Source organism: Oncorhynchus kisutch, linkage group LG30, assembly GCF_002021735.2.
Source record: "Oncorhynchus kisutch isolate 150728-3 linkage group LG30, Okis_V2, whole genome shotgun sequence".
NCBI lineage: Eukaryota > Metazoa > Chordata > Actinopteri > Salmoniformes > Salmonidae > Oncorhynchus > Oncorhynchus kisutch.
Genome location: NC_034203.2, coordinates 29,197,873 through 29,225,335, shown reverse-complemented (window position 1 = coordinate 29,225,335; position 27,463 = coordinate 29,197,873). Strand labels below are relative to the sequence as shown.

The window sequence follows — 27,463 nt, the reverse complement described above, 5'->3', positions numbered from 1 at the left end:
AAAATAAAAGTACTTTCCTGAAAACAGTTCCCAATATGACTGGGTGAGAGATCCTTTCAATGCACCAACTACAACTAGTTTCAGCTCTGCAGAGGAGGACCAGTTCATTGATATGACGTCTGACTCCACATTGAGACTGAGGTTCACATCACAGACACTGAGTGAATTCTGGCTGAGTGTAGAGAGGCAGTATCCACTCTTAGGATTATTAAACACAATTACAATTATTGTACATTTCTAAATATTTAACACTTAAATCAAATCAAAAATCAAATTTTATTGGTCACATATACATGGATAGCAGATGTTAATGTGAGTGTAGCGAAATGCTTGTGTTTCTAGTTCTGACCGTGCAGTAATATTTAACAAGTAATCTAACAATTTCACGACAAGTGTAAAGGGATGAATAAGAATATGTACATATAAATATATGAATGAGTGATGTCCATATGGCATAGGCAAAATGCAGTAGATGGAATAGAGTACAGTATATACATATGAGATGAGTAATGTAGGGTATGTATACATTATATAAAGTGGAATCGTTTAAAGTGACTAGTGATACATTTATTACATCCAATTTTATATCAAATTATACTTACTGTAATATGCAATTATATCAATGTCTTGACCTTTATACCTAATGATTCAACAAACTTGCAACAGCAAGGACTGTTCTGTACTTTTGGGTAGTGCGCAATCTAGTTACTCATTAACTGCTGACAAGGACATCATAGTTTCATCACTGCATGGTTAGATCTGTCCATGTACGGTACAAAATTTTTACATTATATTCTTTCCAAAAGTTTAGACATTTTTGGCTACGGTACTGAACATAGCCGAGTGTTGTAAAAGAAAGTGACTAAAACAGTCCAAAACACCAAAGTCTATAGTGGTTCCCTGAGTCTGTAAAAGTGATTTAGTAAACTAAGGGGACTCCCACAGTGCTTAGGGAAGGGGAGGAGCATGGCTATCTTCAACACAAAGGAATTGAATCTGTGCCCCAGACTGGCTCAGTGAGAACGAAGAGGAAAGAACATGGGCTTTTTGCTTCCAATCCTTCTGGCTTTGCTAGCCTCTGTCCTGGGAGGCCTCTACTTTCTTGGGGCCTTCAGGCAGCGTCGACCCGGGGAACCCCCACTGGACCGGGGCCCAATCCCCTGGCTGGGCCACGTCCTGGAGTTCCGTAGGGACACTGCAATGTTTCTGGAGAGAATGAAGAGGAAGCATGGGGATATTTTCACGATACAGCTGGGAGGATTATATTTCACATTCCTCATGGACCCTCTGTCCTTCGGCATGGTCGTGAAGGAGGCTCGCGCCAAGCTGGACTTCACCAAATTCGCACAGCAGCTGGTGCAGAAAGTGTTTGGTTACCACTCCATGGAGAATGACCACAAGTTTCTGCAGATGTCCAGCAACAAGCACCTGATGGGGGATGGTTTGGTGGTAATGACACAGGCCATGATGAGCAACCTACAGAATCTAATGCTGCACAGTGTAGGGACAAAGCATGATAGAAATAAGACCTGGAATGAGGATGGCCTGTTCAACTACAGCTACAATATTGTCTTCAGGGCAGGCTACCTGGCTCTGTTTGGTAACGAGACACCCAAATCCCCTGGGAGCTTAGAGAAAGCCAAAGAGGTCGACAGAGAGGAATCCCAAGAGCTCTTCCGTGAGTTTCGTAAGTACGACCAGCTCTTCCCCAATCTGGCCTACGGGGTCCTGCCTCCGGGGGAGAAGAGGGAGGCAGAGAGGCTGAAGAGGTTGTTCTGGAACATGCTGTCAGTGCAGAAGATGAAGACTAAGGATAACATCAGTGGCTGGGTGCGCGAGCAGCAGCAGTTGAGGGAAGAGCATGGCATGGAGGACTTCATGCAGAACAGGTACATGTTCCTCCTCCTCTGGGCTTCCCAGGGGAACACTGGCCCTGCTGCCTTCTGGCTTCTCCTTTACCTCATGAAGCACCCAGAGGCCATGAAGGCTGTGCAGGGGGAGGTGGAGGAGGTGCTGAAGGAGACAGACCAGGAGGTGAAGCACGGTGGACCCCTCATCGACCTGACCCGGGACATGCTGCTGAAGACGCCCATTCTGGACAGCGCTGTGGAAGAGACCCTCCGCCTCATTGCTGCCCCTGTCCTCACCAGGGCCGTGCTCCAGGACATGTCCCTCAGGATGTCTGACGGAAATGAGTACCGCATCAGAGAGGGAGACAGGGTGGCCCTCTTCCCTTACACCGCTGTTCATATTGACCCAGAGGTCCACCCCGACCCACTCACCTTTAAATACGACCGCTTCCTGACCCCAGAGGGGGGTAAAAAAACAGATTTTTACAAAGGTGGGAAGAAGTTGAAGTACTACAACATGCCGTGGGGTGCTGGGATCACCATGTGCCCTGGGCGCTTCTTTGCCACCAACGAGCTGAAGCAGTTTGTCTTCCTCATGCTCACGTACTTTGACTTTGAGCTCAAGAACCCAGAGGAAAAGATACCTGATATTGACATAAAGCGCTGGGGCTTTGGGTCCATGCAGCCAACCAAAGATATCCAGTTTAGATACAGACTCAGGTTTTAAAACTGAGTGACTGACACGAACCAGCCATTAACAACACTTTTAATGTAAATGTCAATTTTCTGAGCTGTTAATTTGATGTTGATTATTATAAACTAGCTTGCGCCTAAACATGACTTTATCTAGAGTATATAGTACAGCAACAAGTGGTACAGTATTACAATACTGGATATAATTGTTGTATTTATTAGAGGAGAAATCATCAACTTTGTCTCTCAAAAAAAACATCTTTAAGGATTTGTTTTGAGTCAGCTGGAAAGCAGACATTGCAAAATGGAAAGCTGACATGAGTAGAAAAAAATAAAGACTGTAAAGCTGGTTTACAGATAGTATTAGAAATGCACAGATGATCAGAACCAACTACATGTAGGAGTTGAGTTGACAATTATTTTAAAATGTGGGAAGAAGTGTACTAGATTGCAGGGGCCTACCCACTGGGGAGCCAGGCCGACACACTGAGGAGCCAGGCCCAGCGAATCAGATTGTACATTAATAGGGTTCATAGCTTTCACCTGGATTCACCTGGTCGGTCAATATTATAGAAAGAGCAGATGTTCCTAATGTTTTGTACACTCAGTGTATGCCACAGTGCTTCTATGGCTATATACACCATGCCACTGCCTATTTAATTTGTTCATTTAGCAAACAAGACAGAACCATTGCTCTTTGAAAAACATTGTAATGTTAAGCATTACATCTTTGTGTTTTTTTCCTCCTGTCAAATGTAATAAAATATGCTTTTAAAGCCTTGATTGTCATACAAGTCTTATTGTGCACATGAAATGTGGCCTTGAATGTATTGGCAGAGGTGAAGCTAAGTGAGCAATGACCTGCGACTCTGGGAAACTGTGTCCATCAATACTATAGCCTAGCTCCCATAGATGTGCCCTGAGAAACGCTCAGGTGTACTGCGAAACCTGCCTCTAATGCATTGGTAGAGACTGTCTGGAGTTATTTGGGGTTGAAGCATCCCACAGATTCAACACATAGCTCCCCAACAGCTAAACTAGTAAGCTAGATATATGGAAGCTTTGTGAAATGCTAAGCTTGCTAAGCTTACTGTGCACATAAAAGGGTGATGCATACTCCTACAAGTGTCCTAGGGCACCCAGTGGACACAAAGGGCAAATGTGGAAATCAGTCTAAGGTTACTAAAGTTGCTCCCATACTCAGGAAAAAAGTATTGGTTAATAAGGTTGTAGAGTATATTCTCACTTTAGTTTAACATTATGGCCTTCAACCATAATAATAAAATAAAAAACATAGAAAACATCAAGCCTAAAATTCAGATCGAATTCATTGTATTTCTGAAAATAGACCAATATTAGCCTGGGATGGCTTCTAACAGACCCCCATAACAGACAAGTAATAGGGTTACTTGAATTAGGCTTCTTATTAATGCTGGGCAGCCCAACATGGTAGGGAAATATACCGAACTTCAGCCTCCATAGTGATGCCTGCCTTGTGTTCAACAATATGGGCCATGATTCCTGAACACTGCATATAGTGTGATTGTACTGTAATGCCTGGGGCAAGATAATCATCAGTTCCAACAGAGAATATTTACTCCTGTTTTTTTGGAAATTGGCAATTTACAACTGAGCTCTGGGAACTAGGCCTGGTACTGAAGACCTGTTTACAACAGTAAACAGCTTGCATTTGTATTGTGCTAGCAATAATAATGCACAATATGATCATCTTTGAAGCTTGTTGTGCCCTTTGAAAGACACTGTCATTTATTCCAGTTTGATTACCTTCATTCTTGATAAATCCACACTATGACATTTTCAATAGTTGAATCTTTCTGGCAGCCCTGTCTAAACCATGAGAGACAAAAAGGTTCCGTTGGTCTGTATTCTACCTTTGATAAGGCGTACATTTGATGTAATATTAACAAATTGTCTTATGGCCAAATTACATGATGTACTCTTATGTTAAGTTTATAATGTACATTGATAATTACAGAAAATGTAGAAACTACATTGGAAAGAAAGAGGAAAAGCTACTGTTCATATAATTGGAATAGGACTTTTTCATTTGTATTTGACAATGGGTGTAAATTCACCTTTTACGTTTGTCCACATTAATACATTATTTTGCTCTACATATTTAGAGAACACTGTAGTGGTTACTCTCTCCATCTGAGTTGCTGCCGTGAAACACACACATACACACACTGTTAGTTAAGTCACAAGGCTCTGTAGCTCTGGAGGTTCATAGCAGCATCAGTGACAACTTTCTGGGTGAATAAACAGCTGTAACAGAACAAGTCATCCTGGATGAAATAAACAAATAGTCGAACTACAGTAGTTGAGCAAGAGCACCACCAGTCATGGAGGCGACCGACTGACCAAGCCAGGGAACAATGGGGCCATTGGCAGGAATCCTGAGTGTCTTGCCTGTACTTGGTGGTGAGGGGTTTGAAGAAAAATGAGCCATTGTCTCTCTCTCTCTCTCTCATCCTGTTTCCGAACCTCAGCAAAGCTGAGCAATGTCTCTGGAAGCCGTCCCAGGATGCTCCACTGTGAAGAATACTAGTCTGGTCAAACCTCGCTGGCCCCATGGAGAGGTAGGTGTGCCTTCTTTATTTGTTATCCATTTGTGATGCTCTTGTTTTACCTCAGGGGTCTTCTGATGTATTTTTATGTAATGCTATGTACGTATTCTACTTATGAGGGCACCAGGCAGATCAGGCAGCTGCCCTCTGGGCAGTGGTCACACCGGTACATTTTTGCATGTTATTTCCAAAGAAGCTTTCTTGGTTTCTTATAGACCATATCATTTACAGTATTTACAATCAAAGGAGAAGTACAGCTGAGTGTTGTTACTGTTTCTGTATGTCAGTTACCTTCGAACTGCAGACTACAATCAATCAATGTTGCCTTGGAGGCTGCTCTGCAGGGTGGTCAAGAGCTGGCACAGCCATAACTTCTGTTTTAAACCTAACCCTAACTTTAATCTTAACCACAATGCTAACTCTAATGCCTAAGACCAAAAAACACATTTTTGTTTTCATGAATTTTTTACATATTGACATTTTTGACGTTGCAGCTGGCCCATCTAGCGTAAACCACTCAAATCAATTGTTATTTGTCACATGCTTTGTAAACAACAGCTGTAGACTATAAGTGAAATGCTTACTTATGGGTCCTTCCCAACTATGCATTAAGGAATATGATTGTTATTTGTATACAGCACAGTGTGTATTCTCTTCCCTTTCTGTGAGTACACTAGAATAAATAGGATTTTTGTACCCTATCAAATTTAATTAACCACCAATTCAATATTAGTAATTGAATGTCAATGAGTTTATATACCACGTATCTTCCTTGAGTTATTGTATTATCATTATTGCATTGTGTTATCATGTCTTTAATGGCCATGATTCCTGAACACTGCATACAGATAACTGGAGGATGACCTGATGTACCCTTTAACGGGCTGACGACACAAGTCACCCTTTAACTCAGGTTGACATTTATTGCCAAGAGTCCTACCCTAGAGACAGAACAAGCTGTAAGAACAAGATCATTTCTAAAAAGATTATGCTGATTTCATTCAAAAAAGTTACTTTGTATCAAAGTGTAATTGTTCGTCGGTTGACGTCACCGGCTTTCTAGTCACTACCGATCCATTTTTCTGTTTCGTTTTGTTTTGTCTGATTACACACACACCTGTTTTACATTCCCTCATTACATTCCCTATTTAACCATCTGACAAACATTTGTGTTCTGTCCGTGATTGTTCATGTCGTTAGTGGTTGTGTTAGAGTTGTGTTGTATGTTCCTATTTGGAATTTTGCGTTATTCTTTGAGTAAACTCAGTTGGAATACTCTATACATGTGTCCTGCGCCTGACTCCGCGTTCACTCTGCACCCAATCGCTGACAGTAATAACAAGATCATTTCTAAAAAGATTATACTGATTTCATTCAAAAAAAGTCACTTTTATCAACATTTAATCAAAGGGACTTTTTAAAAATGAAATCAGCATAATCTTTTTAGAAATGATCTTGTTCTTACAGTTTGTTCTGTCTCTAGGGCAAGACTCTTGGCAATAAATGTCAACCTGAGTTAAAGGGTGACTTGTGTCGTCAGCCCGTTAAAGGGTACATCAGGTCATCCTCCAGTTAACTGTTGGCACACTACAAAAGTGGATTAGCAACAAGGTCATTCACCTTGTCACCCTGAATCACACTTGAACCAGAAAGAAAGTTCAAATAAATGATTTTTCATTGTAATGAGACTACTATCCAAATACTTTTCAGCCAGACATTGCAGCTGTATTGGGGTATTTCAACAATATCATGGTCCTGTTCAATGTCTTCATTGATAGTTGGTATGTAATAAACATTCTCAGTATGGCCAAACCCCTAGACATGTGCTGTGTGTTGACAGAGTAATAGTTACTCAATGGCAACAAAATCTATTGAGATTCATATCTGTTATTCTGCTGGCATTCCTACAGTGACTATTGCATGTTACTAGGCTACCAGCCTTACTCAAAGTTTTACATGCTGTGTCATACTGGGGTGAAGATGATCAGTGTAGGCTCACCTCAAGCCAAACACCTGATGCCTTCTGTAAGTCTGACCAACAGGTCATAAAATACCGATCCCATATTTAAAAAAGGAATGGGCTGCTATACAAAGGGGTCATGCACCTACTTTCTTTTGGGGGGGCACTGATGGCCAAATGTGATATCTTTGAATGAATTATGCATAAAATATACAATACATTTTATATGCTCAGCTTACAAATGGGGAAAAAAGGTGGTTTCTGCTATGTAAGAACAAAGGAGGCTCTGACTGTGTGATAGATGCACCATAGGCTAAGCTATCAGATTCAACACATTATTTAAGTATAGCTAATATGTTACTCTGTCTGTTTGCATCCACTTCTGATGTAAATGTGTAATTAATGAGAGAAAAAAATATTGTGTCCCATGAAACCCTACAGTGTTGCTACGGTCCTAGTAGAACAAAAGCTTGTCAATTCACTTACAAAGTAGGCTAGATCTGATTACCTAATTCTGACCACACTTTTACTGTAGCATTTGTTACTGGCTAGGCTAAGGATTGTGTAGTGATACAATAGAGAGCCTTTTGTCATATTGTTGGAGTGGCCTACTACCCTGAGACAGCGTGTGCACGCACAACCTTTCAAATACATGGATGCCACCTAGTGGTTTAAAACATCTACTGTCAAAACCAGATATGGTGGGGAAATTACATCCTGCTTACACACGTTTGTATAGAAATTACATTCTGTATCAGTAACAATGAATATGACCTCTTGCATTAAGAAATAAGATTGTTCTTTGTATACAGAAAGGGGCATATTCTATCCCTTCCTGTGAATACACCAGGATAAATAGGATTTCAAATCAAATCAAATCAAATGTTATTTGTCACATACACATGGTTAGCAGATGTTAATGCGAGTGTAGCGAAATGCTTGTGCTTCTAGTTCCGACAATGCAGTAATAACGAACAAGTAATCTAACTAACAATTCCAAAAACTACTGTCTTATACACAGTGTAAGGGGATAAAGAATATGTACATAAGGATATATGAATGAGTGATGCACAGAGCAGCATAGGCAAGATACAGTAGATGATATCGAGTACAGTATAACATATGAGATGAGTATGTAAACAAAGTGGCATAGTTAAAGTGGCTAGTGATACATGTATTACATAAGGATGCAGTCGATGATATAGAGTACAGTATATACGTATGCATATGAGATGAATAATGTAGGGTAAGTAACATTATATAAGGTAGCATTGTTTAAAGTGGCTAGTGATATATTTACATCATTTCCCATCAATTCCCATTATTAAAGTGGCTGGAGTTGAGTCAGTGTCATTGACAGTGTGTTGGCAGCAGCCACTCAATGTTAGTGGTGGCTGTTTAACAGTCTGATGGCCTTGAGATAGAAGCTGTTTTTCAGTCTCTCGGTCCCAGCTTTGATGCACCTGTACTGACCTCGCCTTCTGGATGACAGCGGGGTGAACAGGCAGTGGCTCGGGTGGTTGATGTCCTTGATGATCTTTATGGCCTTCCTGTAGCATCGGGTGGTGTAGGTGTCCTGGAGGGCAGGTAGTTTGCCCCCGGTGATGCGTTGTGCAGACCTCACTACCCTCTGGAGAGCCTTACGGTTGAGGGCGGTGCAGTTGCCATACCAGGCGGTGATACAGCCCGCCAGGATGCTCTCGATTGTGCATCTGTAGAAGTTTGTGAGTACTTTTGGTGACAAGCCGAATTTCTTCAGCCTCCTGAGGTTGAAGAGGCGCTGCTGCGCCTTCTTCACGATGCTGTCTGTGTGAGTGGACCAATTCAGTTTGTCTGTGATGTGTATGCCGAGGAACTTAAAACTTGCTACCCTCTCCACTACTGTTCCATCGATGTGGATAGGGGGGTGTTCCCTCTGCTGTTTCCTGAAGTCCACAATCATCTCCTTTGTTTTGTTGACGTTGAGTGTGAGGTTATTTTCCTGACACCACACTCCGAGGGCCCTCACCTCCTCCCTGTAGGCCGTCTCGTCGTTGTTGGTAATCAAGCCTACCACTGTTGTGTCGTCCGCAAACTTGATGATTGAGTTGGAGGCGTGCATGGCCACGCAGTCGTGGGTGAACAGGGAGTACAGGAGAGGGCTCAGAACGCACCCTTGTGGGGCCCCAGTGTTGAGGATCAGCGGGGAGGAGATGTCGTTGCCTACCCTCATTTTTGTACCCTATCAAATTTAATAACAAGCAATTCAATATTTGTAATGGGATGTCAATGAGTCTATACATAGCATATCTTCTTTGAGTTTATTTAGTTTCAGGTAAGACCCAGATGCAGACGACGTCGAAGTAACAGTTTATTAATCAAACAGGCTCAGGGCAGGCAAAGGTCAGTAATCCAGAAAGGTGGGGCAAAGGTACAGGATGGCAGGCAGGCTCAGGGCAGGCAGAGGTCAGTAATCCAGAAAGGTGGGGCAAGGGTGCAGGCCGGCAGGCAAGCTCAGGGTCAGGGCAGGCAGAATGGTCAACACCGGGAAAACTAGGAAACAGGACCAATCGAGAGATAGTACTAGTCAAAACTTAGTATTATCTTATTATCAAACATAGTCTACATAAAAACCATAAATCAGCACCAACGAGCTGACTTCAACACCTTGATGTCGTTATTACAGCGTTAGTCATGAAATATCACTTAGACGGTGGCAGGAGCAAGAGCCATAGATATGCAGTTCTGGTGTCAGCTATTGTTGCATGAGACAACACTGCATGGCAAAGCTACAGCTAGGAAGTATTGGCTGATATGATATTAGGCCTGCAGTAGCATTTCCAGTGGCTGAAGTTCACTGAGTTACTGGTTCTGCCTCTTACACTGCAGGTTGTTAGAGTACTAAGAGTTCTGGGGGTGGTGTTTTACTGAGCATTTCTCTGCTACTGAAATCAAAATGACCCTGAATAGGTCTGCTACTCTTTGGGCCTGGCCTGGGTCTACCCCATGACATGGCAGTTATGACAAGATAATGTCAAAGATTACGGACCTCCAGCAATCCAAAAAAGGTTTGTTATTTGTTGCTTGGTTTGGTTTAAGGGGAAATTGTGTAGAGTGATTCTTCTGGTGACCTGATAATCATGCAGTCTATTTTAGAGCACATCGATGAAATATATCAGGGATTATTGAAAGTCTGGACAATCTACTTCTTTCCCCACAAAATGTTTTCTTTATACTTTTTAAATATGTTTTATATATAGACCAAAGTATCAGCTAACACACCATGTAAAGAAACAACCTCCTAGTTATTTTTTCCCTTCTTCATGAAATATAGAAAATGGATTTGTCAACTCTGTCAGACGCCATAAAAGGCTTTTCATTCTTAAACGTATGGTACAACAAACAAAGTGTTTGAAACCATGATTGTTTAATTCTAACATTAGATTATTCAAATATGAAATACGAATCTCCAAATGTTGTTTTGTTTGATATATAATGTTATATAATGTTCCAGGTCTAATGTTGTTTTGTTTGATATATAATGTTATATAATGTTCCAGGTCTAATGTTGTTTTGTTTGATATATAATGTTATATAATGTTCCAGGTCTAATGTTGTTTTGTTTGATATATAATGTTATATAATGTTCCAGGTCTAATGTTGTTTTGTTTGATATATAATGTTATATAATGTTCCAGGTCTAATGTTGTTTTGTTTGATATATAATGTTATATAATGTTCCAGGTCTAATGTTGTTTTGTTTAATATATAATGTTATATAATGTTCCAGGTCTAATGTTGTTAGCATTTGGCATGTTCTTCTAGATTTAGAACATGTTTTACGGAGTTGACAAAAAGGGCACTTTTCTAGGTAGCAATTTAGTTTTTCCTCAGTTACATTGACTCTAAAAACCGCAAAGGTTGTGATGTGTACCTTATGTCTCACATAAAGATGACTGATGGTCGGCTAGTAATGTTACAAACATCTCTAATCATCTAATCATTTATTCTAGACAGATCACATCTTAATGTTGAGATTAAAAAGGATAACTTTTTTTCAAATGCAAAAATATTGCATGAAAATCTATTTAGACATCAGCAAAGCATTTCTCTTGCTCCCACATTGAAGCTATACTAGAATAAATTGACCGGTGCTTTCACCTCAGAACCTAGGTGAATGGACAATTGGGTGCTTTTCTGGCATTTTTCATGCAGTTTTACATGAAGCGGCTTAGAGTGTGTTTTATACAATCGAGAGACATGGTCCGTACCAAGCAGACAGTACTAAGCACTTGTTAGAACATACAGTCAGGTCCATAAATATTTGGACATTGACCAAGTTATTATTATTGTAGCTGTCTACCACAGCATATTGGAGTTTAAATGAAATAGTGCAGACTTTCAGCTTTAATTTGAGGGTATTTACATCCAAATTGGGTGAACGGTGTAGGAATTACAGCACTTTTTATATGCGGTCTTTTAAGGGACCAAAAGTAATTGGACAATTGGCTGCTCAGCTGTTCCATGGCCAGGTGTGTATTATTCCCTCATTAGTTAATTTTCAATTAAGCAGAAAAAAAGTCTAGAGTTGATTTCAAGGGTGGCAAAGAGCTGTCACTGCCAGTGAAGCAAGAAATTATTAGGTGGAAAAATCTTAACAAACACATCAGAGAGATAGCAAAACATTATGTGTGGCCAAATCAACTATTTGGTACATTCTTAAAAAGAAAGAACGCACTGGTGAGCTCAGGAACACCAAAAGGCCTGGAAGACCACCGAAAACAACTGTGGTGGATGACAGAAGAATTCTTTCCCTGGTGAAGAAAAAACCCTTCACAACAGTTGACCAGATAAAGAACGCCCTCCAGGAGGTAGGCCTATCTGTGTCAAAGTCAACATTCAAGAGAAGACTTCATCAGAGTAAATACAGACGATTTACCACAAGATGTAAACCATTGCTAAGCCTCAAACAGGAAGACCAGATTAGAGTTTGCCAAACAACATCTAAAAAAATCCTGTACAGTCCTGAACAACATCCTATGGACAGATGAGACAAATATCAACTTGTACCAGAATAATGGGAAGAGAATAGTATGGGAAGGGAAGGAACTGCTCGCGATCTGAAGCTTACCACCTCATATGTGAAGCATGGTGGAGGTAGAGTTATGGCGTGGGCATGTGTGGCTGTCAATGGAACTGGTTCTCTTGTATTTGTTGATGATGTGACTGCTAACAAAAGCAGCAGGATGAATTCTGAAGTGTTTAGGGTTATATTCTCTGCTCAGATTCAGCCAAATGCTTCAAAACTCATTGCATGGCACTTCACAGTGCAGATGGAGAACGACCCAAAGCACACTGCGAAAGCAACCCAATACTTTTTTAAGGCAAAGAAGTGGAATGTTCTGCAATGACCAAGTCAATCACCTGACCTGAATCCAATTGAGCATGCATTTCATTTGCTGAAGGTAAAACTGAAAGCAAAACGCCCCAAGAACAAGCAGGACCTGAAGACAGCTGCAGTAAAGGCCTGGCAGAGCATCACCAGGGTTCCAGACTTCAGGCAGTCATTGACTGCAAAGGATTTGCAACCAAGTGTAACAGGGTTATATTGGTGATTCCCCTTGCCACTTTATTGTTAAGCCAATGGGTTTTTGGTTTGAGTTTGTCTTGCCTTCACCTACTCAACATGGCATCTTATTGGCTGGTTTGCGTAGCTTGCTTACGAGGGGGGATGTTCCAGTTAGAATCATCCCAGTGAACAAGCACCAAACCAGCGGTAAGTTGTTGGTTGCCAAGCACTGTACATCAAAAGTGATTTTTATACTCTCAAGTGATGATTTAAATGTACAATTTATATCAAATTGTTTGTAAATGTTATTCAAACATCACACATAAGATGTAGCGGTTTTTGGAGAATATTTGTTGTGCATTTTGTTGTAAAGAATTCCCGCCAGTACTAGCTAGCAACTTACTGTGTCTGGTGGGGGGGGTTCATATATTTTGTACAGTGCGTGAGTGCAGAGTTGGATGGTGAGACGTGCATTGCATGACGTGCAATTTTGTGCCATTCCTAACAGGTACATTGTTAAAGATATTATATTGTATATTGTAATTGTATTATTTTGGTAACTATCTCAGTGAACAAGCACCAAACCAGCGTGCGTGAGTGCAGAGTTGGATGGTGAGATGTGCATTGCATGACGTGCAAGTTCCGTGTCGATGACTGATTGTACACAACGCAAGAAGAGTACTGTTACACAAGTATAAAAACTCACAATTGAATGTATTAATATATAAGTTTGTACAATTACTTTTGAGCTCCTAAAATTGGGGGGACCACATAAAAGTGCTGTAACTATTCACCCAATTTGGATGTAAGTATCCTCAAATTGCTCGTCTTGATTGTTTCCTTTCAAATCCATTGTGGTGGCGTACAGAGATATAATTATAATAACTCCAAATATTTATGGACCTGACTGTATGTGGGTGAGGTAATACATGCTTTCTAGATACTACCTACCAAACGTGCAGAAAATAGGATTGGTGTAGCTCAGGTAATACTAATTACATTTTTGGGATCATCCATTTAAATGAACAAACAAATCACTTTTAATCTGGAGAAACTGAATTTAAGACAGTCCTTAGGCTTACATCTCAACATCTGCCTGAAAGACAGAACACTGATACATCACTTCCTACTGACCTCAGAATAGACACAGCAGCATATGCTTTTCCACTATTTCTCTCAACTTGCATAAACATTAACGGGACATGGATGTCTGCTCATGTCAACCCTACAGGCAATGCCAGTCTTCAGACGAGAGGTTCTGTCTCAATATACATTAGTACAGAATGTCTGCATAGAGAAGACTTAATTCTTGGTGTGTTTATACACAATACAACCAAAACCTCCAGTTAGATATTTAGCAGGCCCAATGTTCTATTGGAACATCCTTTTTGGCTGTAGTTGTAGAAATGTCCTCTTTGTCCGTGTTTGTTCTAAGAAATTGTATGGAGTTACAGCGTATGCATAGTTCTTACGTAATGATAAGCAAGGGTTTCATTGGAGGAAGAGTACTTCAACCATTCCAATTCATTCTCAAGTTGTTTGGGGCAGTCAAAGTTTACAGGCTATTTATGTTCTACATCAGATGTACATTATTCTATTATATAAATGTACAGCAAAATGTCAGGGATCTTGCGCAATATGTTACCACGTCCTACACAACAATATTGCAATGCCTTGTTGACTAAGAGTAGACATCCAAGCTCAGCTGAAGGAAGTTTTTCTGGGATAATGTTGGCATTCACCTCTAGGCTCTTTATCCCCAGTCGCTTCAGTGGACTGGAGCCTCCATCAAACTGGCACGGGACGCACAGAGCCAGGGGGTAGGATAGAATAGGCTTGGATAAAAAACGGAAAGAAAAGTGAACAAATGAGAGAAGACTGCCACCACTCTCAGGAAGCCTATAGGATATACTCCACTCTGCTCTGTGCTGCCTGGGAAGAGCAGTTGGATGGTGTGGGGGAAAGGAGAAGGGGGGGGGCAAGCACCAATAGAGTTGCATGCTTTTCTCTGGTGTCTTGTGTCACTCTTTTCTCTGGGGGGCCCCGTCCAAGTCACATGGCTGTGCTTGATCTGTTACATAAACACAGACCTCTGTGGCCCCCAGTCGGCTCCCATTAACTTAGTTCTGCAGAGAGAAAAAACTCTCTGTGTCTGGGTGACATTGGCAAAGGGCTGAGGAGAGGAAAGCTGTCGAGATGTTCACTTCTTGTTGTCCTTGTTGTTGTATCATTTAAATTCCACTGCAGACAGACGACATAACTCTCAACGACCTCTTGAAGGTGATAACTGATTGACATTGTATATTTGTGCGCTTATCAAATGCTTGTGTAAAGGGTTGTTTGAACAGCATGCACCATTTTGTGCAGCAAAAGATGACACACTAAAATTAATCTGTTTGTCAACTCAACAAATCATTTTATACTTTTATTTTGAGGAGATACAATTCTTGGATGGGATAGCCAACACAAACTTACATTTTATGTCAGTTTACCATCACACCCTTAAAACCTCTTAAAGATCTGACCCTTTTTTTTCACTCAGAACCTGAAGCAAGGATATGCACATTCTTGATACCATTTGAAAGGAAACACTTTGACGTTAGTGGAAATGTGAAAAGAATGTAGGAGAATAACACCTTAGATCTAGTAAGAGATAATACAAACAAAAAAACATGTGTTTTCAAACAAAATTGTTCCATTATCTTTGAAATGCAAGAGAAAGGTCATACATTAAGGTAGGATCCTAGGTGTAATTTAGATTTTGTCCACAAGATGGCAGCAGTGTGTGCAACGTTTCAGACTGATCCAGTGAAGTATTACATCCCTACACAACAAGTCTGCCAGGAGTTTGCGCAAACGTTCCCGAATTGGTCAATTTATACATTTTCAAGTACATAACTATACAGAACATACAAAAATGCTATAATAATACAAAAATTAAGTTTACACACTCCCAGGAATGTCATATATGATGGATCATTAGCTTCCCTACAGAAAATACACTAATTTTCACACATCTAGATGGCCGGGAGGGAGGAGTCAGAGACAGTGGTGGGGTCAAACTGTGGAACCCAGATCCTACATTTAAATATAAATCTATGCTACATTTAATCTATGCTACATTTTATCTCTGGGACCCTCATGATGACAAATCAGAGCAAGATTACTGAACGTAAGTACATTCATTTACCTTCAGAGGTGAATGTATCAAACCAATTGCCGTAATAAAAGTGTTTTGTTGTTGTGCACTATACTCAAACAATAGCATTGTATTTTATAGCTGTAATGGCTACTGTAAATTGGACACTGCAGATAAATTAATAATAATTTAAGCTTTCTGCCCATATAAGACATGTCTCGGAAATTTGGCTGTTGTATTCAACGTTTTCTAGTCACATTATTGCATATTGAGCAACAACCGTCCCGGTTTAGGGACACAGTAGAGGTTAAATTGAGTGGCATTTTTTCAATTGGAGATTACATTAAATGCCGAGCTTGAACAGAAAGTTTCATACACTGTCTTAGTTATTAACTGAGTGAGCACCACTTAATATATAATGACTAACTTATAATAACCAGAACATGTATATAAATAGGCTAGTTACTGGACCATCTGTGTCTTTAGGATGGCAGCAAGATTTTGGAGCTGTGCATGTGATCCGACTTGGAGAAGAAGCCACGTGATGGCCTGACTGTGTTGCTTCCCCCAGGGACAGCACAGCACATGGCTGGCTAGATGAACTCCTAATGCTCCAGTCATTCCAGCAGCATCCCCTTTTCTCCTCTAGATCTCCTCAGTCAGATTGGGGGAGGGAGGGATGTGTGGAGGAGGGGATGTTTTGAAGCAAGGCCTCTGGAGATGGGTCCTTCAGGCCCAGCTGGCTTGGTTTCAGAGCCAGCACCCCACTCTGTCCACTCACTCACATAGCCTCACGTCTCAACCACTAAAATGGCCAAGATTCTCTTCTTGAGCACTCTCACCCAGCTCACCACTCCCTCACCCAGATCTCCACACTCTCACCCAGCTCACCACTCCCTCACCCAGCTCTCCACACTCTCAACCAGATCTCCACACTCTCACCCAGCTCACCACTCTCTCACCCAGCTCTTCACAAGCTCACCCAGCTCTCCACTCTCTCACCCAGCTCACCACTCTCTCACCCAGCTCTCCACTCTCTCACCCAGCTCTCCACTCTCTCACCCAGCTCACCACTCTCTCACCCAGCTCACCACTCCCTCACCCAGCTCTCCACACTCTCAACCAGATCTCCACACTCTCACCCAGCTCACCACTCCTTCAACCAGCTCTCCACACTCTCACCCAGCTTTCCACTCTCTCACCCAGCTCTTCACAAGCTCACCCAGCTCTCCACTCTCTCACCCAGCTCACCACTCTCTCACCCAGCTCACCACTCCCTCACCCAGCTCTCCACACTCTCACCCAGCTCTCCACACTCTCACAAAGCTCTCCACACTCTCACCCAGCTCTCTACTCTCTCACCCAGCTCTCCACTCTCTCACCCAGCTCACCACTCCCTCACCCAGCTCTCCACACTCTCACCCAGCTCTCCACACTTTCACTCAGCTCTCCACACTCTCACAAAGCTCTCCACACTCTCACCCAGCTCACCACTCTCTCACCCAGCTCTTCACAAGCTCACCCAGCTCTCCACTCTCTCACCCAGCTCACCACTCTCTCACCCAGCTCTCCACTCTCTCACCCAGCTCTCCACTCTCTCACCCAGCTCACCACTCTCTCACCCAGCTCACCACTCCCTCACCCAGCTCTCCACACTCTCAACCAGATCTCCACACTCTCACCCAGCTCACCACTCCTTCAACCAGCTCTCCACACTCTCACCCAGCTTTCCACTCTCTCACCCAGCTCTTCACAAGCTCACCCAGCTCTCCACTCTTTCACCCAGCTCACCACTCTCTCACCCAGCTCACCACTCCCTCACCCAGCTCTCCACACTCTCACCCAGCTCTCCACACTCTCACAAAGCTCTCCACACTCTCACCCAGCTCTCTACTCTCTCACCCAGCTCTCCACTCTCTCACCCAGCTCACCACTCCCTCACCCAGCTCTCCACACTCTCACCCAGCTCTCCACACTTTCACTCAGCTCTCCACACTCTCACAAAGCTCTCCACACTCTCACACAGCTCTCCACTCTCTCTTAAGTTGGATCACTTTTCACTGGACTCCCATATCATACTCTCATGCTTGAATTAAAAAAAATGTATATTTCAAGTGGGCCTCTTTTGTCTTCTACTGTTCCTGCAAGCCAGGGGGGAGGCCAATGCCATCACACCAGATCAACTCCTTGAATAGCCTTCTCCTTGAAGTTTGCAGTTGTGTAAACATATGTTGTTCCCCTTAAGTGTGTGTACATTACTGTATTTATACATGGAATATTGCTTTTCAACAGGAAGTTCAAAAATAGCCAACGTTTGTCTTTAAGAACTGTTAAATAATTACTTTTTTTCTGAAATACTTGTCCCCAGATGAAAAATATGACCAGTAACCCTAATCCTGCGTCCGAGGTTTCCAGTGATGTCTGAGCAGAAATAAAACATTGATGTGAAACATCAAATTACAGTTGATACAAATGACAAATCTGTTACCCACACACCCCAGTATACTAACAACATAGATGGATAAGGCTTGCATCTGCTTTGTATCCAGATATACTTAATTTAATTATGATTATTGGCGTCATTGAGGTATCTTTCGGAGGAAGACTGTAAGTCACTACACAACACAGCTATATGTTCATTGTAACACTGGCCAGATACATTTATTTTAACATTAGCCAGATACTGTTTTCTTTATACTGTTGTGCACCAAAGGTATTTGAGTTTAGCTCAAGGTCACTTACAGTATTAAATAGCATACAGTACAATAGCTAGCACATTGGGGAATGATTTTTCCAATTACAACTTATGTATATGAACTATGATTTCTCCTTGGATACAAACATTTCAGCCTGGCCTTAAAGACTGGACGTAACATAGTAAATGTAAATCTGTGACAATCAAATTATTCTCAAAAGTATGATATGTTGCATTTGGTATGGTTACATAAGACAGAAGGTTACTTGAGCCCAAAAATGTATACATACCATACAAAGTGTAACATATCATGATAAATGGAGGGAGACAGATTTAGGTTTACTATATTAGGTCTACCCCAGAGTCCAGGTTGAATAGTTATGAAGTAGGGATATAGAATATGGGCAGAGAACAATACAATATGAATAAGGCATGGTTTGCTTCCACTGTACACATAGATGCTATTTTAGTCATGTGAAAAAAGCTGGCACATGCACTATTTAACATTGTGTGCTATTGCTTTCCAGTTCTACGGCCTGACAAAAAGCCTTGAGCGTAAACACCATGTCGGAAAAGACGCGGAGTGTAGGGCAGAGTGGGACCTGTCCACCAGTCCCATCTTTGGCCATCCGCCTGGATGGAACGTCTAAATATTTGGACATCTGATATGACTGAGCGTACCTGTTGGATACATTCAAACGAATCTGGTGTAAGGCAATGTGGTTTTTATCTCTGGGTGGCACTTTGGAGAGTGGATATCCCAGCAGGCTCTCCCTCTCACTCTCTCTCTTTCTCCATTGTTGATTGTTACAATTGAGGACACCTGTTATAATTATGACATATAAGTAGAAGTACAGTTGTTCCGTGAGTGTGTGTGTGTGTGTGAATGAGAGAGAGAGAGAGTGAGAGCACTCACACGCATGACTAGCCATATGCCAACTACTGTGAAGATGCGGCTACTTTACACATTGTGCATTTTCAAGGCAAGCTATCACATACAGAACTATAGCTGTACAAGTAGCCTAGGTATGGGGAGGTGAGGAGAGGCAGTTGTGTGGAGATAACCATGTGTTGCTGAGATCAGAGAAGTGGCAGAGAGATGGAGAGCTGTCATGTGTGTTACTTACTGAGTGTTGAGGTATAGGGGGTGGGTGTTGAGCAGTGTTGAGCTGTAGGGGGTTGGTGTTGAGCTATAGGGGCTGGGTATTGAGCAATGTTGAGCCTTAGGGGCTGGGTATTGAGCAATGTTGAGCAATAGGGGCTGGGTATTGAGCAGTGTTGAGCTATAGGGTGTGGGTGTTGAGCAGTGTTGAGCTATAGGGGCTAGGTATTGAGCAGTGTTTAGCTATAGTGGGTAGGTGTTGGGCAGTATTGAGCTATAGGGGCTGGGTATTGAGCAGTGTTGAGCTATAGGGGGTGGGTGGGTAAGAAAAGGGTGGGGGTATTGCCACTAACAAGCCTCCCTCAGCTGGGTGGGTGTTCATTTCAAACTGCAGTCAGATGTCCTTAAGTTTGACCCTTCTGATGAGGGTCACTTGCCAGGGGAGGGAGGGAGAGATTTTTTTCTTCTCTTTTTTATACTTCCTTCTTGGGCAGAAGGCTGGCGTAATAGAAACCAGACACGAGTCAGAATGTGAGGCATTCACAGGAGAAAGAGTTCAGTTCCGTCCTCACTCAGTGGATAAACAGAAAAGAGAGAGGATAGACAGAAAATGCTGTAAGTCTTATTATAAGATGTTTGTTGTTTTTACTATGTGGGGAAGCTAATGTTGTTGTTAGCTAGTGGGGGTCACAGCATCAGATCAGGATCAGGATCAGGATGGACCCTCCATGCCATTGCTGTTGTGGAGACTATGCACGGGAGCTCTAGAGATGGCCGTGGAAATGTGGACAAAGTTATGTTTGAACAGAGTGTGCGGTGCAACTTCTTCTCCAGGTGGGTTTTCTCAGTTCTCCGTCAAAATGTTCTCCAAACCCTAGGATGCCTATCTCTGCAGAGTTACCATATTTTCCACTGTCATACTGTAGGTGTTGTATTTGGGAAATAGAAAGCTGACTTCAACCCATAAAGAACTTGTCTCTGATTGTTAATGATTGAATTTGAATGATAGTTATTTTTTATAGACTGAAAATGCAATATGAAATTCCAAGAACTGTGTCTGGGTAAAAATTAAAAAATGCAAAAGTAGAATGTAAAATGAAACTGTTATGCCAGGTGTACCACCGTTTTAAATCCACAGGGTAAAAGTATAGCTTAGAAATAACATTGAGATAAGTGTCTATTAGAAATACTCAAGGGTTTTTGTTCCATATGCTCAACTAGGGCTGGAAATTGCCAGGGACCTCACCATGCAATATTATCACGATACTTAGGTGCCGATACGATGTGTATTGCGATTCTCACGATTCTATATGTATTGCAATTCAATGCTGTGATTTTATTGCGATTCCATGTTTCAAACATATTGCTCACCATGTGTCTTCTGCAGAGGGACAAGAGACAGCCATGAGAACAAGTTTTGATCAGTCAGGGAAATAAAAGTGCTGAAAACAAATTGGCTCCCTGTTTAAAAATAAGATTGAGAACAATCTATAAAGGGCAACAGGTAGCCTAATGATTAATTAAGAGCTTTGGGCCAGTAACTGAAAGGTCACTGGTTCAAATCCTGAGCCAACTCGACGAAAAAGTCTGACGATGTGCCCTTGAGCAAGGCACTTAACCCTAATTGATCCTGTAAGTCGCTCTGGATAAGAGCATCTGCTAAATGACTAAAACGTAAATGAAGGAAAAATACTGGAGTTTTGGTACAGCCAACTAGCACAAAAATGATATTGCGATATTGTCAAAAAAGATACCTATACGTAAATGTATCAATCATTTCCGTCATCACTATGCTCATCACTTTAAAGCCCAATATGCCTCCTCGTTCTGACAACAATTTCATCTCAAACATCTGCATCCTTTAGTCCTGCTGTGTAAAACGTATTTTGCAGCAAAAAAAAAAAGTTGTTCAACTTGACATACACCTCTGACCAGGGGCACAACTTTCAGTGGGGACGGGGTGACACCCGTCCCTCCCAGTTTTATCATTGGAATGTGATACAAAAGTTGTCAACGGTGTGCTTTAGGACCATGCGGATGCCTCCGTGTGGTCGGGTAGGCTGTTGGAGAGTTTATCTGACCGGATATTTTTTTTTTACAAATAATAATTATATGTCTCCCCCCCACTTCTAAAACCAAGGTTGTGCCCCTGCATCTGATACCAAGTTATTTGTAATTCTTTATAATGTATATTCTCTCAGGCAGCTACAACCTCAACATTTGTTCATTTCTAATATTTGTGGTTCTCAGTTGGAGAGACAGATGGTGATGCAACCTGTGCAATAATGGGGATAGAGATTAAATCCAGAGAAGAAATTCCATGCAATTACAGCACCAGACTTGTAAATGCTTGTTCTACAGTTGAAAGATATTGAGGTATAGTTCTTGTTATTGTTTTCACCTTATACAGACTTGTACGATTTGGAATATATTTGACGTGTTCAAAATATTGGTTTAGATCATGTTCAATGATGAATAAAAGTGATAAACTACAACTTTTCATTAGTTATTCATAATAGGACACAGGTCAAAGGTCAAGGTCAAGATCTTGAGGGCAAGTCAAGTTGCACTCCTCAGGTGCGATTGCCTTCAATGGGAGAACAAGGCTGGGGTCAATTCAAATTGAAGGCAGTCAGTTCAGGAAGTAAACTTAACTAAAAATGTATCTATTTTCAATGACTTCTCAATAAACTGAGGAGTAGAAGCTATTTACAGTATTTCAAAGATCCCCCCCCCCAAAAAAAAAAAAATGTATACATGAAAATCACTTTCTGAATTGACTGCCTCCAATTCTTATTGACCTCAGCCCTATGGAAGCCCAAAGCATATGTTGTAATACAGAAATGGAATGATAGCCTACATAATAACAGTGCATCTTTTTGGTCATATCACTCTGTTGTTGTTTTCCTTCAGCTAAATCGAGATACTGAAATCGATATTTACAAGATGAATTTATATTAGGAAAGGGAATGAAATAAGATATGCCTACAATTAAAACTAACACATAAAGATAGTAGATGTGTTCATTAATACAGCATTCTCAAATCATGATTTTTCCAATACTTTGTTAAGACATGTTGTTAACAGAAAGTAAATATTGTTATTCCCCAAAGGCTCTGTTAGCAGACTTGTGAGCATGAAAACATGTGTATTGCTTTCTTGCATGGGTAACTTGCTCTTTCTGACATTAAGCATGGTATATACAGTACGTGTTAGAGACCCCACAATAGAACAGTACAATATCACACAGCGGAAGAGTATTGTTAACAAGCTACAAAAAAACATATTCCCTTTTCAAGTTTAACTGTATGAAATACCAACTGAATAAATAATGTTGCAAACTACCAACAAACCACTGAATTGCTGTATACAGTTCCACCTCTAAAGCAAGCCCTAATTGGGGCACTATTCATAATAAAGCCAAGTCATAATCCTCGATTGGGCTTCAGTTAAACAAACCTGCCTTACCTCAAGATCTAGGCAGTGACGTACTTTAGTGAAGTGTAATTTTACAGATACGGTTTACTAACTTATTACACTAGGTAAGTGTTTCAAATAAGGGTTCACGCACCTATTTTTTACACCCCTGGTCCTGGGGCAGATGAAGAGTTACCCACAGTAGCTGCCATCTGTGGCCTGGCCATGTGGTGCTAGCTGATCCTCCCTCCCTCCTCAGTGTGAGACTGAAGCAGCAGCACTGGGTCTGGAGGGCAGGCCTCGTGGCAGCTAGACAGATGAACAAGTCTCTCCTGTTCACTGTGTTCACTCAAATGGCAGCGAAGGGAGATCAGAGGAGATGGCACGTCCCACGCCAGGGAAAACAGTACTGCTATACAGTCATGATACTATCAACTCACAAAGCGGGCAGTCGGCCTGCTCTGTGTGTGAGGGGAGTAGTAACACTAGTGGGACAACATCCTGGGGTATAGATGGTTTACTTTTGACTTCTAGAATTAGAATTTTTATTAGGATCCTATTAACTAACACCATGGCGTCAGCTAGTCTTCATGGGGTCCATAGAACTTAAAAGAGATTGCAAAAAATTACATTTACATTAAGACATTACAAACATTTAACAGGTAGACAGACGTCTCTAGACTAAGATTCAACAGCTAAGATTCAAGGACATACAAGAAAGCCAAATTAGGACATTGTTTTTTTGCACATGGAAGTGAGTGGGAACAGTCTATTAATCATTTGATTAATTTCAAACGGGGCCCAGGGATTATCTTCATAGTTGTTGCTTTTAATTAACATTAGTCTGTTGTGTTGTGTCCCTCTGAGGTCTTGCATGTCCAACGCCTTGGTTGACACTGTAGTATGAATTTAATTGGATTATCTTGACTGCTGATGGGCTGAGGATCATTAAATGCCTCAGCTTGCCTTACCAAGCAACTTTGGCATCATATACTATTTATTATAGATATAGCAAAAGTTGTGTGAAAATATATAATTTTAATGCATTTATTTTGTCTTCATGTTGGGATTATCTCAATATCAAATAATTTCTGGGTAACCATGAATTACCTAACTATGATTGTTTACAATTGACATGCTTAAAAAGAACCAACAATAGTTTATTTGCAAAGAGCAATTTCTCGAGCAGAATTTTGATAGGACTGTCAGAGTGGAGTGAGTGGGGAGGGGAAAACCAAAAACTAGTTGTTATTGGCAGAGAGCTTTGGAACCCTCTTTCGTATTGGTCTGTTAACTAATTGACCGCCTGTTGACTTAACAGTATTATTCCAACTTCATAGTGTGAAAACATGTATAAAACACAGAAAATCACATTTTTAAAAGAAAAGCAAAAGTTTTAATGAACCAAACCCCTAATTATACTTATTCTGTGTTCCCAGATTCTAGTTGAAAAGCCTCTATGACCACCATGAGCTGGAGCTTTCTAACTCGTCTTCTGGAAGAGATCCACAACCATTCCACCTTTGTGGGGAAAGTGTGGCTCACAGTACTCATCATATTCCGTATCGTGCTGACTGCCGTGGGGGGCGAGTCCATCTACTCGGACGAGCAGACCAAGTTTACCTGCAACACCAAGCAGCCCGGCTGTGACAACGTGTGCTATGATGCCTTCGCTCCGCTTTCACATGTTCGCTTCTGGGTCTTCCAGATCATCATGATCTCCACCCCCTCTGTCATGTACCTGGGCTATGCCATACACAAGATAGCCCGCGCTTCCGAGGTGGAGCGCCGGAAGTTCCACCGCCGGAAGAAGCCCATTCAGGCCCACAGGTGGAGGGAGAGCCACCCGCTTGAGGAGGTGCTGGAGAATGAGGACGATGATGCAGAGCCCATGATCTACCAGGAGGACGTGGTGGAAGTCCAGGAGGTCAAGCTGGAGCCGGCTAAGCCGCAGAAACATGACGGCCGCCGGCGGATCATGCAAGAGGGCCTGATGAGGATCTACGTTCTGCAGCTTCTGTCCCGGGCTGTATTTGAGATTGGCTTCCTGGTGGGCCAGTATCTTCTCTATGGCTTCCATGTTAATCCGTTCTATGTGTGCAATAAGGTGCCCTGTCCCCACAAGGTAGACTGCTTCATCTCTCGGCCCACAGAGAAGACCATATTCTTGCTCATCATGTACGTGGTCAGCTGCCTCTGCCTGCTCCTTAATGTTTGCGAGATGTTCCACTTGGGTATCGGAAAGTTCCGGGACACTCTCCGCAAGAGGAGGAACCAGGGGGGGCGACGGACATCGTACAGCTACCCATACTCCCGTAACATCCCCACCTCTCCCCCCATGTACAACCTGGTCATGAAGTCAGACAAGCCCAACAGGATCATCCCCAACAGTCTTATCACCCACCATGAGAAGAACATGGCCAACAATGCCCTGGAACATCACCAAGAGTGCACCAGTCCAGACGAGAACATCCCCTCAGACCTGGCCAGCCTACACCGCCACCTACGGGTGGCCCAAGAGCAGCTTGACATGGCTTTCCAGACCTACAATACTAACAAGAACCAGCCCACCTCCAGGACAAGTAGTCCAGTGTCTGGGGGCACCATGGCAGAGCAGAACAGGGTCAACACAGCCCAGGAGAACCAAGGAGCCAGGCCGAAATCAGCCACTACAGAGAAAGCTGCAACCATTGTAAAGAACGGAAAGACTTCTGTGTGGATTTAAGAATGATTAACTTCACGTGGTACTGTAATCATACTGAAAAGCCATTTTTCAATTTCCAGGACCATATTCTGTGGATACTGGAAGATGTGTGAGATATTAAAGATATTAAAGGCTTTGGTGCATGAATCGATTGCACTGCCCGAATACACTGTAAAAAGTACAATTTCATTCAACATACAATTGTAAGGCAACCAGCTGCAATAGGATTGTGAGTTTGCTAAACAACATTTTCACACACAACTGTTTTGTTGTGAGTTTGCTCAACAACATGTTTGTTGAGCAAACACACAATCATGCTGTACATCTTTTTACAGTATAGATTTAACTTTTGTCACCAACAGAAACCAGCAGTTTATTTTTTTAAACATTTTTAGGAACAGTGGGTTAACTGCCTGTTCAGGGGCAGAACGACAGATTTGTACCTTGTCAGCTTGGGGATTTGAACTTGCAACATTTTGGTTACTAGTCCAACACTCTAACCACTAGGCTACGCTGCCGGCCCACTGTGACATGTCGGATCAGGAGCACACAAAATAGGCACATTGTGACCAACAATAGTAAACACATTTGTTTTAAACAAACAAACAAATACAGTAGTATGGATCCTATTATTAGTATGTTATTGTGTGCTTTAAATGCCATAGCCTGAACATAATTAATATATGCATATGTTGCTTAGTCAAATTTTTATAATTTTTGCGATTTATAGGGAGATATAAAATAAACCATGCTGGCAATATAATTTTACCCTAGCTATTGAACTGGATCAATTTGAAAAAATATATTTATAAGGGTTTTAACTATAACAATTGTGGCCTCGTTAGCCTAGTTAAAAGCAATGCAGTGGTAAGCACTGTTTAATGGTACTATGCTTGAATCATGATGTTTGAAAAATGGACAGTCAACCAAATGTGAAGATTTTTTTGTTGTTGAGAAATTCAGAACTGTTCAGATTTGCACTTGTAACTTTTTAACTCATTTTGAGTTGTATTATGACATTTAGAGAAATGATGCATGAATAATTGATTTGTTTAATACATTTTGGATGTAGTTAGTATAGGTTTGTTGAAAGAAGAGATGTGACATGTTATGGAACAAATGGTGTTCCATCAGCAGCAAAGATTTGAGCTACACTGTTCTCCATAAAGTCATATTTTAATTCACTCCACTTCTTAAAGCTTTGTCACGTTAGGCATAGTCGGAATAAATTAGTTTAAGAAGAAAAAGATCAGTTGTTGTATTGAAAACTTACCGTAAACCAATTTCTGATCATTTCTGATGTTTTTGTGGGGCATATAATGCATGCTACATTTTTACACATATGACATATACAATACAATGTACATAGGCAAAAATCTATCCTCATAAAGTTGATATTTTCCTATATTTAGGAATCTGTCTTGAATCAAGTAGTTTTCTGCATTGTTTTCATAGTAGATACATAATTCTGCCTTTAGCATTATGATACTCCAGTCCAAAGTGCCTCAAACGGTTAAGATTGTTCCTGTGTTTAATTCAAAAATAAATAAACCTAGATTATGAGTGTCTCTAATTATATGTCATTGTATATTGTATATTGTATGTGAAAGGGGATACCTAGTCAAATAAAATGTTATTTGTCACATGCGCTGAATACAACATTTTACCTTACAGTGAAATGTTTACTTACAAACCCTTAACCAACAATGCTTTAAGAAGTTAAGAAGAAAAACATGTTAAGGAAAAAATTTATAAGGAAAATTTTTT

The 27,463-nt window shown here is 41.4% G+C and overlaps 2 protein-coding genes across 3 annotated transcripts; both read left to right on the top strand.

Moving 5' to 3' along the window:
• The first annotated feature begins 263 nt into the window (after positions 1-263).
• Positions 264-3,324, top strand: LOC109875004 (5-beta-cholestane-3-alpha,7-alpha-diol 12-alpha-hydroxylase-like). Its single transcript, XM_020467123.2, has one exon. It carries the CDS (start codon positions 1,039-1,041, stop codon positions 2,575-2,577), a length of 1,539 nt encoding a protein of 512 aa, XP_020322712.1. The 5' UTR covers positions 264-1,038; the 3' UTR covers positions 2,578-3,324.
• Positions 3,325-5,033: 1,709 nt separating this feature from the next.
• Positions 5,034-27,256, top strand: gjc2 (gap junction protein gamma 2). 2 transcript variants are annotated; one of them, XM_020467581.2, is made up of 2 exons: positions 5,034-5,143; positions 24,432-27,256. In XM_020467581.2, the coding sequence occupies exon 2, from the start codon at positions 24,452-24,454 to the stop codon at positions 25,715-25,717; it is 1,266 nt and encodes a 421-aa protein (XP_020323170.1). In that variant the 5' UTR covers positions 5,034-5,143; positions 24,432-24,451; the 3' UTR covers positions 25,718-27,256. The 2 variants fall into 2 exon arrangements, with proteins under 2 accessions (XP_020323170.1, XP_020323169.1); XM_020467580.2 differs by lacking the exon at positions 5,034-5,143 and adding an exon at positions 20,094-20,409.
• The last annotated feature ends 207 nt before the right edge of the window (positions 27,257-27,463 follow it).

What these genes read in the sequence shown, in the direction of transcription:
- LOC109875004 (XM_020467123.2), top strand. Translation starts at nt 1,039, where the DNA reads ATGGGCTTTTTGCTTCCAATCCTTCTGGCTTTGCTAGCCTCTGTCCTG.
- gjc2 (XM_020467581.2), top strand. Translation starts at nt 24,452, where the DNA reads ATGACCACCATGAGCTGGAGCTTTCTAACTCGTCTTCTGGAAGAGATC.